This window comes from Lipotes vexillifer, unplaced genomic scaffold, assembly GCF_000442215.2.
Source record: "Lipotes vexillifer unplaced genomic scaffold, Lipotes_vexillifer_v1.1 scaffold981, whole genome shotgun sequence".
Classification (NCBI taxonomy): domain Eukaryota; kingdom Metazoa; phylum Chordata; class Mammalia; order Artiodactyla; family Lipotidae; genus Lipotes; species Lipotes vexillifer.
In genome coordinates, this window is record NW_006789191.1 from 1,365,686 (window position 1) to 1,380,534 (window position 14,849).

A 14,849-nucleotide genomic window follows, 5' to 3' on the forward strand; every position below is an offset into this window, starting at 1 on the left:
TGCCATTTTAAGCTTTTCCATTGCCTTGGTAGTGGGTATTTTGGGATGGAATTACCGTTCAGGTCACACTTCAGACCCAGTGGTTCGCTTGTGGAGCAATGGCTGGTTCGTGCTGATCCAACACCTTACGCGGGGCACTTCCGCTCACCACATGCCAAGGAGCCAGGCACCGCCTTCTTCCCTCCATGTGATTGTGGGCTTGCATGGCACCAGATCTTTCAAATACTCTGTTTTCTACAGTGTGAAATTCATGTTCCTCTAAGAGGCATTCAGTTGCCCTTCTGTACTTTTTCTTAAGACCTCTCTCCCAGTTGGTCTTTGTTCATTACTTTACCATGTTTCCTGCTTTAGCGCCTGCCTCCCCCCCCCGCCGACACCGCCACTGGGTTAAAGGGTGTGCTCTGCCCTTCCAAACCTTTGTTCACACTGCTCCTGTGTCTGCAAGTCTGTGGTTCCGCTCTCTAACCCTCTCACCTGTTTAAGTCCTACTTGTCTTTACTCCTGAGCTGAAACTTACTTTAACAGACACTCACATTGTGCCTACTACTGACTGAGTGCTTTCCGAGCATATCACAGATATTAACTAGGTTAAGCCTCATAACAGCCCTGTGAGGCGGGCACTGTTTTGCTAAAGTCACCATTTCACAAATGAGGAAACCAAGGCCAGAGGAGTCAGTTACTTGCTCCAGTCACTCAGCTGGTGATTTTTAGAGCCTGGCTGGAATGCAGGCAGTCTGGTTCCAGAAACCATGCCTCTCCCTCTCTTTGATCCTTCCCTTCTGTTTTTATCCAGAATCTTTTTTTTTTTTTCTTCCACTCATTCTCCCCTTGCAGTTTTTCCATAGAACTTTCATTCTGTCACTTTTCTTATATTTTAATTACAGCACAATTAATACAAACTATGATGAAAAGACATATTTTTACTACTTTTTCTCATCAGATCACATATAGTAACTTGCTAAGTTAATGTCCATCTACCAGAAGAAAAATAAATTCATATGGAAAATAATTAGGATAGAAAATTACAAAAATCCTAAGGGTGAGATGAATACACAAAAAGGTACATGTTATTTTGTAGCGTTGGCAAAATTGGTCTTCAGATTATGCTTTGAGCTTTCTAGTGGCCAAAGCGGAGGAAAATATGGTTTTAGAATTCACAGCATCTAAATGGCTAAAATCAGTCATAAAACAAAAGACAAATGTACTTGTTGCAGCCTAGCGCTTTCTAGTCCTGGGACCACTGGACGGTCATAGGTAGATCCTCGCTACACCCAGTCCCTCAGTAAGTCATTTTGATTTTAGTTCTGAAATAAGCCTTAAACCTATTTTTCTTTGATCACCTTTTCCACCCTGCATTCCAGCCAGACTGGTCTCCCTTCTGTTCCCTGAACAGGCCGAGCTTGTTCCTTTCCCTGTCCTTTGCCTCCACTCCTCCTCCTTGGAAGGCCTGTCTGCAGTTGCCTGCCTGCCCCTCAGCATCCTGTTCTCAACACACAACAGGCACCATGTCAGAGAAGCCTCTGCTGGTTGCCTTGTTTGAAGTGGCCGCCCCCATAACGCAGAAGCCGGCGCACAGCACCCTTCTTGGTTACATGGTAGCATTTATCAAACTGAATTTACCTTTCTGACTTGTTCACTTTTTCATTGGTTACTCCAATGAAAAACCTTAAAGGCACTTGTGTCCCTAATGTTTGGCATGGGAATCACTCAGTAAATACATGTTGAGTGAATACAGTACAATCGCAAATTCTTTAGACTCTTCTGATCGAGTGTTGACCATTTACAACGTTTTTTGTTAGTGTAGTTCTTGTCTGTCACGTGACTAGATTACCAGGGGATTAGCTTTTTGGGAATGGTCACATGGACAGCACCACTTTGGAATTTCACAGCAGAACAAGTCATTACTGGAATCTTCATGAATGTTCCCCAGTGGTATCACTTCAGGGTAGCTTTCTGCTGAAAGATGTAAATGATCTAAAAGTAAATCCTGCAGAAGGGAGAAATAAGTATTTTAATAAAACCCTTTCATTCAGTTTCAAATGAGAGGACTAAACTTACTCCTTTTTAACTTAGGAGTTAAGGAAGTTTCTTTACTTCCGTTCTGCCCTGTGCAGCCCTGTGGTACGTCACCTCCCTAACTCCCCGCACGGACCCCAGCAGAGAACACATCAGGGAAGATTAGGACTGACGCCACTCCGGGCAAACTCTCTGTTTAGCTCTGTGGTTTTCCCCGTAGGGTCTCCACCGCATATATTGCCTGCTGCCCTGGTGGTCTGGGCTGGACAGTTTTGAGCCCTCAAGGATGCTCTCTTCCTTTCCCCTCTTCAGAACAGCTGGCTAGTTCTGTGTTGCTTCTCCACTGGCCTTGCCTGGCCCATCTGGCCCTTTCCCCGAGTAGCAGGCAGTGTTCTCTCCCTGCATTTGTTACCAGAAAGAGCAGGAAGAAAAAGTGAACAAAGCAGATGAAGCCTGTCTTTCTAAGTAGCAAGTACGCGTTCACCAGCATTGGGTGCCAAACATGGTGGTTTTGTTTCAACTTAGGACATGAGGCTGACCCATTCACGCAGCTTTTATCAGCTTTCATCAGATGGGGAAAATTTTCAGCTACAGTTTCTTTAAAGAGTTTGCCTTCCCCTTATCTCTTCTTTTCTTGGACTGCAACCCATGTTAGATCTTATGATTGCACTTCCCAGACTGTATGCCACGGTGCTGGGATGCTGCCTCACACTCACAGGGCTGCCGTGGAGAGTTTAAATTTTCATGGGACCACTGCAGTAACAGGCAGCTTTCAGACACTGCATGAACTATCAGCTTAAGTTAATCATTTATTGTTTTAACACTAGGTCATGCCCCACTGATTTCAGTGACATCATATCTTTGTAAAACCGGCATCTCAGCAGCTGCTGTGATAAATATTAGGAAGCCACAGTTGCTCTGCCTGTTGGGCAGAGCACGTGTCTTCCCCAAGCCAGGGGATCAGATGGGACTCGGTCACTCTCATTTTCTCATCCACACTGATTTTCACATGGTACCTATTCTCTTTTTTAAAATGGATTATGAATAGTATCATAGATGCTAAAGATTGTTTTAATGACAGAAAATGATCCATTCTTCTCCGCAGTGTGTGAGAAATGTTATCGGGAAAGCTGAATAGTTAATATATGGGCCATAAATATTTCACCAGCACATGATATGATTTATATTATTCTACCAATCTCTATTAAAAAGTCCTTCTTTATCATTAAGGAAAGGCTGGATATAGGAAAATGATAATATATTTCTTTTTCTACTAGCCAAAATTATACGAATTTCCAATTTTAAAAACCCATTAATTTGGGATGTTATGTAAACTATATGATTGCCTCCTGGATTTACCTTCTGAGGACCTTGTGCCACCTGGCCTGTCAGAACATCACCCTCCTCTCCTTCCTTCCAACTCTGTGTCTACTGTCCGTGCCTTTCTTAAAATCCTGACAGTGGTTGACCACACACGTGCCCCGCGCCCCGGGCAGACACTAGAGGACTTTCCTTGGACACGAGCTTCTCTGCTTCTCTTGCCGTAAGACCTGGACTGCCCCTCAGTCCTCAGCATTCACTCCCTTGGGTCCACATGCTCTCTGAGTGTGTGTTAGTGCAGCCACGCTGGAGTTGATTAAGGTGAGGCAAAAGGAGAAAAACGTGTGCTTTCTTTTAAAATCACCTTAACAGGCTCTGGGAAGGCAATAACTGAGGCAAATAATGTGGCAGACAGCGAGAAAACTTCTGACAAGAACTTGTAACTTAAGTGCAGCCTGGAATAGACATGTGAGAAAAGCCACTGAGCACAGTTATCCTGCACATGGTGCATCCGCACAGCCTGAAGCCAGTTGTGGGTTCCCGGTCCTCCTGTCGACTCCAGTGCCGGCTGAAGGAAGGCTTGGATACCCATCAGGCCAACTGACTTTTCCTAGGATAATGTCAAGCAAGCGCCACTGTCAGGCTGCGGCCCTGTAGGGTGGAAGGAGCCCAGTGAGCGTTTCCTGTGCAGTGGGCGTCTTTCCCTCCCCTCCCCTCCCCACCCTGGCTCTTCAGAAGTTTTAATCAATTTTTTTCCTCTTTGGCCATCAGTCAGTTTCTGGTGTTAGGTCATTTAATGTCACACATTTTCCTGAGCTCTTTCTCTGACAAATTGAAGTTGCAGAGATGATGACCAAGTCATTGTCCTGCCACTCTGGGATTTTTAAGGGGAAAGTCAGAGAAACAAGTAGTTATGGCAGAATGGCTGAAACAGAGCACGAGGGATATGAGGAAAAGTGAAGCGGAAACAGAAACGATAGCACAGATCATCCTGAATGGGGAGCGTGGGTACAAAGACACTTAGGATGAAGGTAAAGTAATAAGGCAGGGTAGTGCCAGAGGGAAGTCATCCTACGCAGAGGGGCAAAGGCTTGAAAGCAGGAAAAATGGGGCCACATCTGCCTGGAGTCAGGGTGTGGCTGTGGGAAAATCAGAGTCACCCCCAGCCCCTCCTAGCTGCGTGGTCGCAGGGAGCTTCCCTCTCTAAGCCTAGTTTCTTCGTCTGTAAAGTGGAGATAGGACGTTGAGCACACATTAATCCATATCCTACTTAATTTTTTAAATGTCCCATCGGAGCCCAGACTGTGGCATGATTCCTTTTCTGATTACTCAAAATGATCCCTCACTAAAAATAGAATTCCTGTGGCACAGATATTTGATCAGTCCTTGCACATCTCCTCTTCACTCCTTTATTATCAATTTCACCATCACCACAGAGGAAGACTTGTGCTGCATAGTCCCAGAAGGCAGAAGTAAGGCTGATGCTTAGAAATGATAAAGATTTTTGCTATTTTTGTTTATAAGGAGAAAAAGTAAAAACATGCTAACAATCAGAATTGGAAGAGAGTGACAGGCTTCAGAGTACGGAGCAAGCTGTCTGTTTTCAGGGGGTACGTCCCTGGATGAAATGGTAAGTTTCTTGTACTTTTAAGAGGGTGGACTCTCTCACACTGTCTTATGTTGTCAGCAGTTTTACTAGTAACCAGTTTGTAACTTGTTGGAGAAGAAACATTGCATTGGATTTCTTACAGACTGTGTACAATGTAGGATAACGTAACACTTAGCCTTTCTTTTGCTTTTTAATTGCATTGAAGGTTGGATGGTTCGCAGAATAAAGAAAAGAGATAACCGACAGGTTTCATAACAAGTCTATAACCTCTGGATCCAAGCTACCCACAGCAGCACTTGAAATGCAGAGTCTCAGTCCCCAACCTAGATGTACTGATGCAGACTCTGCCCCGAAACCAGGCCCCAGGTGATGTGCGTGCACAATAAAGTGTGAGAGGGGAAGCACGGCCCTAGCACCGCGTTTCAGATGATCTGTAAATGTGGTCAGAGAGAGAGCTGCCAGAGTCCTCTATTCAGAACTTCTAGCCTCCATCAGCCCCGATGGCTTCTTATGTTTGTTCTGAGGGATTATGACCATAGGCTGCATTTACCTTTCCCTTCTGTCCAGCTTCTTGTTCCCTTGTCAACCTCTGGCAAGAAAAAAAAAAAAAAAAAAATCAGTGATTAAGCTTTCAGAGAGGTGAAGGAAAGTTGTCACAGGTCTTAGGGATCCTATAGGAAAATAAATTAGCCCTTAGGTCATTAGTGCATCAAGCATGGATCCTCAGATGGATCTCTAGAAAAGCTTATTCTTACTGTGAGACCGGCTAGACCTTGACACCGGATCCGGCAGGCAACCCCTCTGTGATCAGCTGTAGGCCTTTCTCTTCCTGAGGCCCAGGCATCCCCTGTGTTTCCCAGGGTCAGCCAGCTGATAATGCTGGAGCTAGCTGGAGCTAATTCCACGAAATTCATTGTTTTATCATATACTTCTCCTTCTCCTAAAGTATATAGACAGGGCTCCCCTGGTGGCGCAGTGGTTGAGAGTCCGCCTGCCGATGCAGGGGACACGGGTTCGTGCCCCGGTCCGGGAGGATCCCACGTGCCGCGGAGCGGCTGGGCCCGTGAGCCATGGCCGCTGAGCCTGCGCGTCCGGAGCCTGTGCTCCGCAACGGGAGAGGCCACAACAGTGAGAGGCCCGCGTACCGCAAAAATATATATATATAGACAAAGGCCAAACAATGTGGTATATATACCCTTACTCTCTACCACACTGCATCACTGTTGCTAAATGTATGAAATGTACATAAATGTGCTGCTGCTGAATGGATGAAATGAGCACAAATGCAAGTTGTACCTTCAGTCTTCTCTCTCTCCTCACCCTTCAGTGAGCAGCCAGAAGGACAGTATTCAGGACACAGTCCAGGTAGAAGTCCACATGGTAATTACCGCTTGCTGAGTGCCTGTTTTAGCTTAGGCATTTGATGTAGTCGTAAACCTCACAACTGTTCTGCAAGAGCTAGATGTTATTAACTGGACTTGTCGATGGGAAAACCAAGGCTCCGCAGCCCAGTGACGACAGACCTAGATTTGAGTATTGAGTGTGGGTGTGCTGGAACCCACATCACATGCTTTCTCATCATAGCCTAAAACCTCCTATTAATATATAAACTGAATAATTAGTTCCTAATTGACTGAATACAAGAAGTTATTGATCATCCAAAGCACTCTTTCCATGGAAAAAACTTTTCTCAATTATTTTCACATCTGAGTTTCAAAACCAGAAACCAAGGTCACCCTGCTGAAAAATGCAAACAGAAAGAACCATTACAGTCACACCCCTTTGCTTATGAAGCTTTCTACTCAGATGTGTTATGTTTCTGCTTTTCCCTTATCCCCGTCCTGAGCAGTGTAGCACCCAGTCCTATCAATTTGAATCAACTTTTCAAGTAAAAAATAAGTAAGTTCCCATTGATTGTTGTTACAAATGTCATCTACCAGGCACTTTTCTGTTCTCATCCCATGTTATGAGCCCTGCTGTTCAGCTCTACCCTGAACTTCATTTGTAGCGTTGAGTGAGCACGAGGCAGTGCAGCGGGACCTTCACGTTGGCCTGTCACTGCGTCGTGCCTTCCTCTCACCAGAGACCACTTACGGCAGTACTAAGCCTGTGCTGCTCGACACCATTCCCGTGGGATTTGAAACTCTTAAAAACGCATCTTCAAAGTGTCTTTTGTAGACAAGTATCCCGAGCTACATATATCAAATGACTTGTCTAAAATTCTATAACGGATTCTTTAGTATGATTCCATATACCCAGTGGGCACTTAACCTAACAGTGTCGATGATGATAAGAAAGAATGGTGAGCTTCTTAAATATAATGTCTTTCAGTGTGGTAAAAGACATGAATTTATTGAAATACTGAATATTATGTGATTGATATAGTACCTTGGACGGCAGAGATGGGGTATTAGATAAAGAAGCCGGAGCCTTATTTAGTTTGAATACACACAGATTGACTGAAATATCACAGGTGAGTTAGATGTACCATAAGTAGAAACTACTCTTTTCTCTAATCACATTGAAGATTTTCCTAGAAGTATACCAGAGATAAAAAGGTAAGACTATAGATATTACAGTGTCTATCAGTACAGCTCAGAGAGATTGAAATTTATCTCAGTTGCTGATATACATTGAGTAGGCAATGGGCTAAATACCGTGTATGTCCTGCCATTTTTCCTTCACCATAACACTAAGAAATGGGTTCTGTATCCCATTTCACAATTGAGGAAACTGTCGTCTTGGAAAGTTCAGACTCTTGATTAGTTTGAATGTTAATTGGAAGGCAGAGGTAAATAAGTAAAGTCAGGAAATCGATCTGAATCCAGTGTCCTTGCTCTAGACAACCGATTTTATTGCACCGATTTTTATGACCTAGTATGGAAACACACACAATAAAGATCTAACTTACAGTGCCCAAAAAAGGGATAACACAAGTTGCCTAAAGGTGAAAGTCATGGATTTTGACAGTTTTGAGAAGTACCAGTCAGGTTTTTTGTAAGATGTCCCTCCTTTGGGATTTGTCTAATATTTTTCTCATGATTAGCCCAGGGTTATAGGTTTGGGGAACAAAAACCGCAGAGGTAAAACATAAAATGCTATTTTTATTACATCATATCATGGGAACATACTATTCACATGACTTACCACTATTAGCTCATTGCTCTTTGTTGCTAAATCATATTCCATTATATGAATGTACCCCAGCTTGCTTATCTATCCACCTGTTGAACAAAGGGCATCTTGGTTGTTTTAGTGACTAATTGCAAATTTTCAAATTTCAGGTATTCATTGCAGCTGTGTAGGAAAGCAGTTGACTTATTAACTTTGTATTCTAAGACCTGTTTCATGTGCTTATTAGTTCTAGTTTATTGTTTGTTCGTATGGTTGCTTTGTTTTGTTTTGATCTGGTTGATTCTTTGGGAATTCTTACATGGAAATGTCACCTGCAGACAAAGTTTTGTTTCTTCCTGCGCAATCTTAAAAGTTTTATTTCCTTTTCTTGTCCTATTGAATTAGGGAGGACTTCTAGTACAGTTTTAATTGGAGTGGTAAGGCTGGGCATCCTTGCCTTGTTCCCAATCTTAAGGGGAAAGCATTCAGTCTCTCACCGTTCAATATGATGTTAGTTGTAGGTTTTTGTAGATGTTCTTTTTTAACTTGAGTAAATTTACCTCTGTTCCTAGTTTGCCGAGTTTTTATCATGAATGATGTTGCGTTTCATTAAACGCCTTTTCTGCTTTGTGTGACCTTACGATTCTTCGTAAGCCTTCTTGGCAGGCTGGTCACATGGATTTTCACTAATGCTGAAGCAGCCTTTCATACCTGGAACAAATCCCATTTGGTCGTGACGTGTTTAATACATTATTAAATTCAATTTGCTGCTGTTTTTGAAGATTTTTGCGTCTTTGTTCATGGGAGATACTGATTTATGGTCTGCTTGCTTGTTTGTTTCATTGTATAATGTCTTTAATGCCTTTTGCCTCCCCTTGGACCACATGTCTCTTCCTCGGGATGTCAGAGACCACCTTGCTCAGCCCCCTGCCACCCGTCCTCGGCCTCTCTGTCTCCCAGCCCCTTGACCAGTTGTGGCTTCCACAGGTGGACTTAGAAAAAAAATCTTGGGAGGCACCTCCTGTGACAGGTCCCCATAAGGGCTCAAGACCAAGTGGAAGCCGGTCACTTCTGTCTTCCCCGGTGGCCCAGGCCAGTCCCAGCCTCTGACTAGTAATGTAGTCAGAGGCACGTCCGGTGGCCACCCTCAGAGAATGAGTTAGGAAATGTTTCCTCTGATTTGATTTTCTGGAAGAGAGTGGAAAACTGATATCATTCCTTCCTTTAATATTTGATAGAATTCACCAGTGAAACCTCGGGGTCTGGTGCTTTCTTTTTTGGAAGATTATTAATTATTGATTAAATTTCTTTAATAAACATAGGTTTATTCAGATTATTTAATTCTCTTTGTAGGAGATTTGGTCATTTGTATATTTCAAGGAATTAGTCCAGTTCATCAGAGTTAACAAATTTGTGGGCCTAGACTTGTTCATCATCTTCCTTTTTTATCTTTTAATGTCCTTGAGGTCAGTAGTGATGACCCCTCTTTCACTTATGATATTGTTGTTTTTTTCTTGTTTAGCCTGTCTAGAGGTTTATTAATTTTATTGATTCTTTCAAAGAACCAGCTTTTGGTTTTGTTAATTTTCTCTGTTGTTTGTGGGATTGGAGCTTTCAGCTGTGTATTTGCTATCCCAATCAAACAAGAGAAGAAGAGAGAACTGGTCTGTAGGCAGCCTCATTATCTGCTTGCTTCTCCTTGTTTGGAGGACATTGTCCACAGGAGGTGGGTCAGGCTATGCCTTTATTTTCTGGTGGAGCCGAACTTCTGTCCTCATTTCTTCATGGGACTTGCACACTTCCTCAAGTTTTACCTTATGTTGGGCTCTTCTGCCTCCTGCCGTCCTCTCTGACTTGGAAGTCTCATATTTTATGTTAGAAATACATGAATATGTTGAATTCTACTTCAGAAAATATATGTGTTTATTTAACCTAGGAATGATGTTTTCAGTCCCTAGGTAGTAGGTACACTATTTGGGAAAGTTCATTTTATTCCCTCTCTCGTGGAATCTGATACATGTTTTGGTCCCGGGTTTGCCAGCTGTGTGTTCTCAGACAGTCTTAAGATCTGTTTAGGCCTCCGTTTCCTTGTCCGTAGACAAGCCAGGTAAGGCCCAAGTCACAGTGTTGGAGTGAGGGTTGGCTGTGACCCTGGCAGGATGTGATGGAGGAGTGCTCGGTAGATGCAGCCTCCCCAGATGTCAGTTTCCTATTCTGTGTCCCAGGCAGACACTGACTCCTGGGGTTTCTTTGATGTTACCATATTTATTGTTGCTGGACTAGCTGCCCAAATGACTTAATTTCCTTCCTTTAGGTAGGTACCTGTTTCTCATTTGCCTTTAGTTTTCACTTTGCATATGGTTTTCTTATTTCTTTTTACAGAATTACGGGACACTGATTTTTGTGAGGTATAAATGCATGCGCACAGTGGAATGCTAGAGAATACCATGAGTATTGCTAATTTGACCCTCTTGCTTGCAGGGGAAGGGGAGGAGTCGCGGCCCGGCCAGTGGGAGTCGGGGTACCGCGAGGGACGCCAACTTCCAGAGGAATCCTTTCCACCCGAGGGCCAGTGAGTCGAGGAAGAGGACTTCTCACTCCCAGAGCAAGAGGCGTCCCCCCAACTGGGTACAGACCTCCACCGCCACCCCCAACACAAGAGACCTATGGAGATTATGTAAGTGGAGGTGTTCTGATGATCTGTGACCCAGACATAGCGTCGGGTGTCGTGACCAATATCCCTCACCTTGCTTTAGCTCTTCAGCGAACGTTTATTGAGTGCTAAATAAGTACTTGGTACCAGAGGCACAGAAAATGTGAAAGAAGTAACCTCTTTCGTCAAATAACTTAAACCTCAGATATGGAAGATGAGTTTGGGTGGTGGCGAGGTTCAGGACCAGGGTCAAGGAGGCATGCGGGCAAGCCCCCCAGGCGTGTAGCGTAGCATTCGGCCACGGTCCTCTCCAGGTTGCCTCTGAGTGATTCAGTCATTTAAAAAGCAGTTGCCTACGTATACCAAGCTGTTTTTACCCTTAAGTGTTTCCTCTTAAGCTGTGCTGCTGAATACTGATTCTTAGTGGAAATTCTTTTCAGTGAAGAAAATAAAAGTTCCCAGTTTTTTAAATTAATGGATTATCAGTTTCTCCATTTATCATTCCATAATTCTTTGGTATGGTTCATAGACTTATTTAGCATAAGAGAAAGAAAAGACATCCATGGAAAATGGGTGGCAGGGGGTGGGGAGGGCGGAATCTTTACCAAGAATACAGAACCCCTGGGATTCTTACTGTAACTTTCTGGTTAACATAAGTGAGGAAGATGAGTACTGGATAGATGTTTCGTATTAGTAATTGAAAGTATTAAAGAAAGAGTATATGAACTGTTGTCAAAGAAGGGGGAAGCAGTGAGAGGCCTAAAATGCCAGAACCAGTAGGTTTTCATGTCTCCCTTTAATGGAGGTTTCTTGCTAGGAGCTCAGCACCTCTTTGCACAGTTTCTGGAACTTTGCAGTAAATCCCTGGGCCGCAGACAACTTCTTCAGTGTCACCTGCAGCCACCGAAGGAGCTGAGTCTTCGTCCTGGTCGTACTGCACTTCTTATAATTCCCTAAATGTGCTGCGTCCTCTTAGGCGTCCAGAACTTTCCTCGTGTAGCAGCCTCGGCCTCAACTGCTCCTCCCCCTCATCCGACTGTTTCCTGTCTGTCCTTGCAGACTTAGGTCAGCTGTTACTAGGGCAACTCATGGGAGGCAAGAGCTGGCCTGTTGAGCATCACCGCAGTCTCCCACCTGACTGTGGCCGCTGGCGGGGCAGGGACAGAGAGCTGCACCCCTTTGCACTGGCAGAGCGCACGCTGGGAGCTCAGCGAATTATATTCTGAAGATAAGTGCAATGTGGACAGCTTCACCATTTGGCTGTTCACTTGGGGAAGGCTGTGTCTGTGTCTCGGCTCTGTGTTCTTTACAGTTGGACGTGGTTCTGTTTACTAGTATGCTTAGCAATCTGGCAGTTGTGCCTCAGATTCATCCATGAAGGCTGAGTCTCGTGAGAGTAGCAGAGACTGAGGGAAAGGAAACGTTGTGAAATTCCTTTGAGGTGGCCCGGTGTCTGCTTTTTTCCACCTCGGCCTGCCTTGAGTTCTCTCAGGTTTGGGTGCTGTAGATGTGGCTGGATGGTGTCGCCGTAATCGCCAAGGCAATGGGTGTGGGAAACCTGGATCCTAGGCCCCCCTGTGCTATAAACATGGTATGAGTCAGGCAAGGTACTTAGCTTTTTTTGGCTAAATCCACCAATCCACCTGTCGCAGAAAGAGCTAGTGCCTTCTTTCCATACATTAATTCATCTTTCCACTCAGCAAAGGTCGATTGAATTCCTACAGTGTGAACCAGACACACACACATCCTCTGTCTCAGTGTGTATACCCCGGTGAGTCTTGAATGAAATTAGATGAATACAAATAAAAATTTCTTGGAAGGTTAAAGTCGAGGGGAGCAAAAGGAAGAGAAATTCAAGGCACTTGGTTTTTCTGTGTTTAGCTCTGAGTTTTATTGATAAGTCATGGCAAAGGCATGAAAACAGTCGATTTGCAAAGTGTTCTGTTGAGTTGTTAACACCCCTTCCCATCCACTACCATGGCTAGTGGGATGGTGGCCGTGCGGAAGAATATGTGTCCTGTCACGAGCAGATGAGGGCTGGAGGGCTCTAAGCAGAAAGGCAGCCTGTGTCGTGTGAGCCCACACTCACGCCTGGCACTCTCCAGGCACGCATTGTCCCTGAGGCTGCATTTCCAGCACAGCTCGTACTCATTCTGCCACACCACAGCGTTGCCTTCAAATCACAGATGCCCACGTTGGCTGTCTTGCTTATAATTTGCCATTCGTCTTAACCGTTTGAGATTCTAAAGATGACTCGCACTGTACGCTTAGGTTTGCAGCATGGGAAGGGGAAAGAAAACCTTTAAAAAGTTATTTTGTTTATTTGCTTATTTCTAGGATTTTAGATCATGTGGGTATACTACAAAATGTCCAACTTAGCCTGGGTCCTGGAACCCCCCAGAATGGTTACTCATTCACGTGGCAAGTGGGAAAGTTGAAGCTGGTCTTCTTAGAGTATTACTAAAATACTTATTCCATTGGACTGGGATAATCATAAATTAGACTCTAAACTCCATGGGAGTAGGGACCCCCGACCCCACCCCTGCACCCACCTTTATATTCTCAGCTCCTAGTATAACGTCTAGCACATAGTTGGTCCTTAGTACATGTTTGCTGAATGGATGAATATTCTCAAGACCGAGTTTTTAAAAATTGCCACCGGTGGAGAACCCACCCCAAATGCCTCCTGTGTGCTTTGTCCTTTTAGGTCACTTAGCGGTTTATATCTAACTTATTAGCATGTCGCTGTGTAGTGCAATCTTCACTTAGTGTACGTCTGTTTCTCAGAAGATTGTAGACTTGTCAGGAAAGGCACTGTGTCTCGTAATTAGTCTCTAGCCACTAGCATAGTTTCTGGCACATTGCAAGCACTTAGTAAATGTTTACTGGACTAGACAACCCTGCACAGGGACCAGGTAAGTTTTCCTAATGAAGGTTGCCATTGATCTTTTCTAAGTCAGTTACTGTAACCATCCCGTGGGAAGAATATGATAGTTGGCATTTGAAAAAAGATCTTCCCTTCCTTATTCTTGTGCTCAGAGGGCAGTTGCAAGTTACAAAGACGTAAGACCGATTCTGTGTAGCTGCTGAAAATAACGGAGTCGTGCATTATAAGTCTGATCTCAGTATGAGAATGGACTTTCAAGAAGGACGTAACATTTAATGAGAAACTGCTCTCCATGAGGCACTTTCTTATATGTCATGTCATGTTGTTCTCACAGCCACTCAGAGAGGAGGTATTGTGATCTTATCATACAGATGAAAATTTCAGATGTGGGAAGTTAGTGTCTTTCCTCACATCACAAGGGTGATACAGAAGGAGCAGATGCGGGATTCACGACGCAAGGCCTGTGTTCTATCTTGAACAGCCTGTGCTTGTTTGAAAGCGGCGCTCTGCGAGCTGAGATGATAAGGTCTCCTCACCTTTGGGGAAAGTGCAGCAGATCCTGTACCCTGCTGTCATCAGGAGTGCAGCAAAGGATGGCAGGAGATTATGTAACCTCTGTGGTCCCTTGCAGTTTAATAATTCTCTGGTTAAAAGCTACCTTAAGTAGCTTTAAATGGAAACTGAGGACCATTAGGAAGAATGGGATGGGTTAGGATTTAAAAAAACAATAATAAGCAAAGCATTATTACATTGATAGGGGAAAAAAAAAATGCAATAGCGCTTTCACTGTTTAAGAATTTCCAAGCATCTGTATCTCTAAAAAAGGCTTGTCATTCCTTTGGAACTCAAAAATGTAATTTTTAATGATTTCCTTGAAATACATTTGTAGTAATGAATGTTCCGTTTCTATAGAACTTGGTTGGTTCTATCTAACCAATTCAGTTTACTTATTTTACCTCTGATTTAACATTTAGTATCTGAGGCCATTATTTCCAGAATAAAAGATGCAAAGAAATCATATCAGTTGCTTATTTAAACAAAAAAGGGGGTGAAACCTGTTCTTTCAAATCCTGCCACAACTGGTGCTTTTTTGAGAAAGTATACGTTTCAGCCCATAAAATACTCAGTGTTCTTCAGATTATGTATACTAAAATGAAGGTATTTCAATACAGTTTTAGGCCCAAGAAAAAACTCAATGTATGGTATATGTTAATATTATTTTTAGTAAAAAGTTATAATCTGCCCATTAT

General features: G+C 43.7%; 1 protein-coding gene across 1 annotated transcript in view; it reads left to right on the forward strand.

Annotated features, from left to right (window-relative positions):
* The window catches only part of KHDRBS3 (KH RNA binding domain containing, signal transduction associated 3), a 159,873-nt gene that overhangs the window by 92,460 nt on the left and 52,564 nt on the right, over positions 1–14,849 (forward strand). Inside the window, exon 6 of the mRNA XM_007462417.1 lies at positions 10,541–10,736. Within this exon, the coding sequence (XP_007462479.1) occupies positions 10,541–10,736 (196 nt within the window). The remainder of the gene's footprint in view (positions 1–10,540; positions 10,737–14,849) is intronic.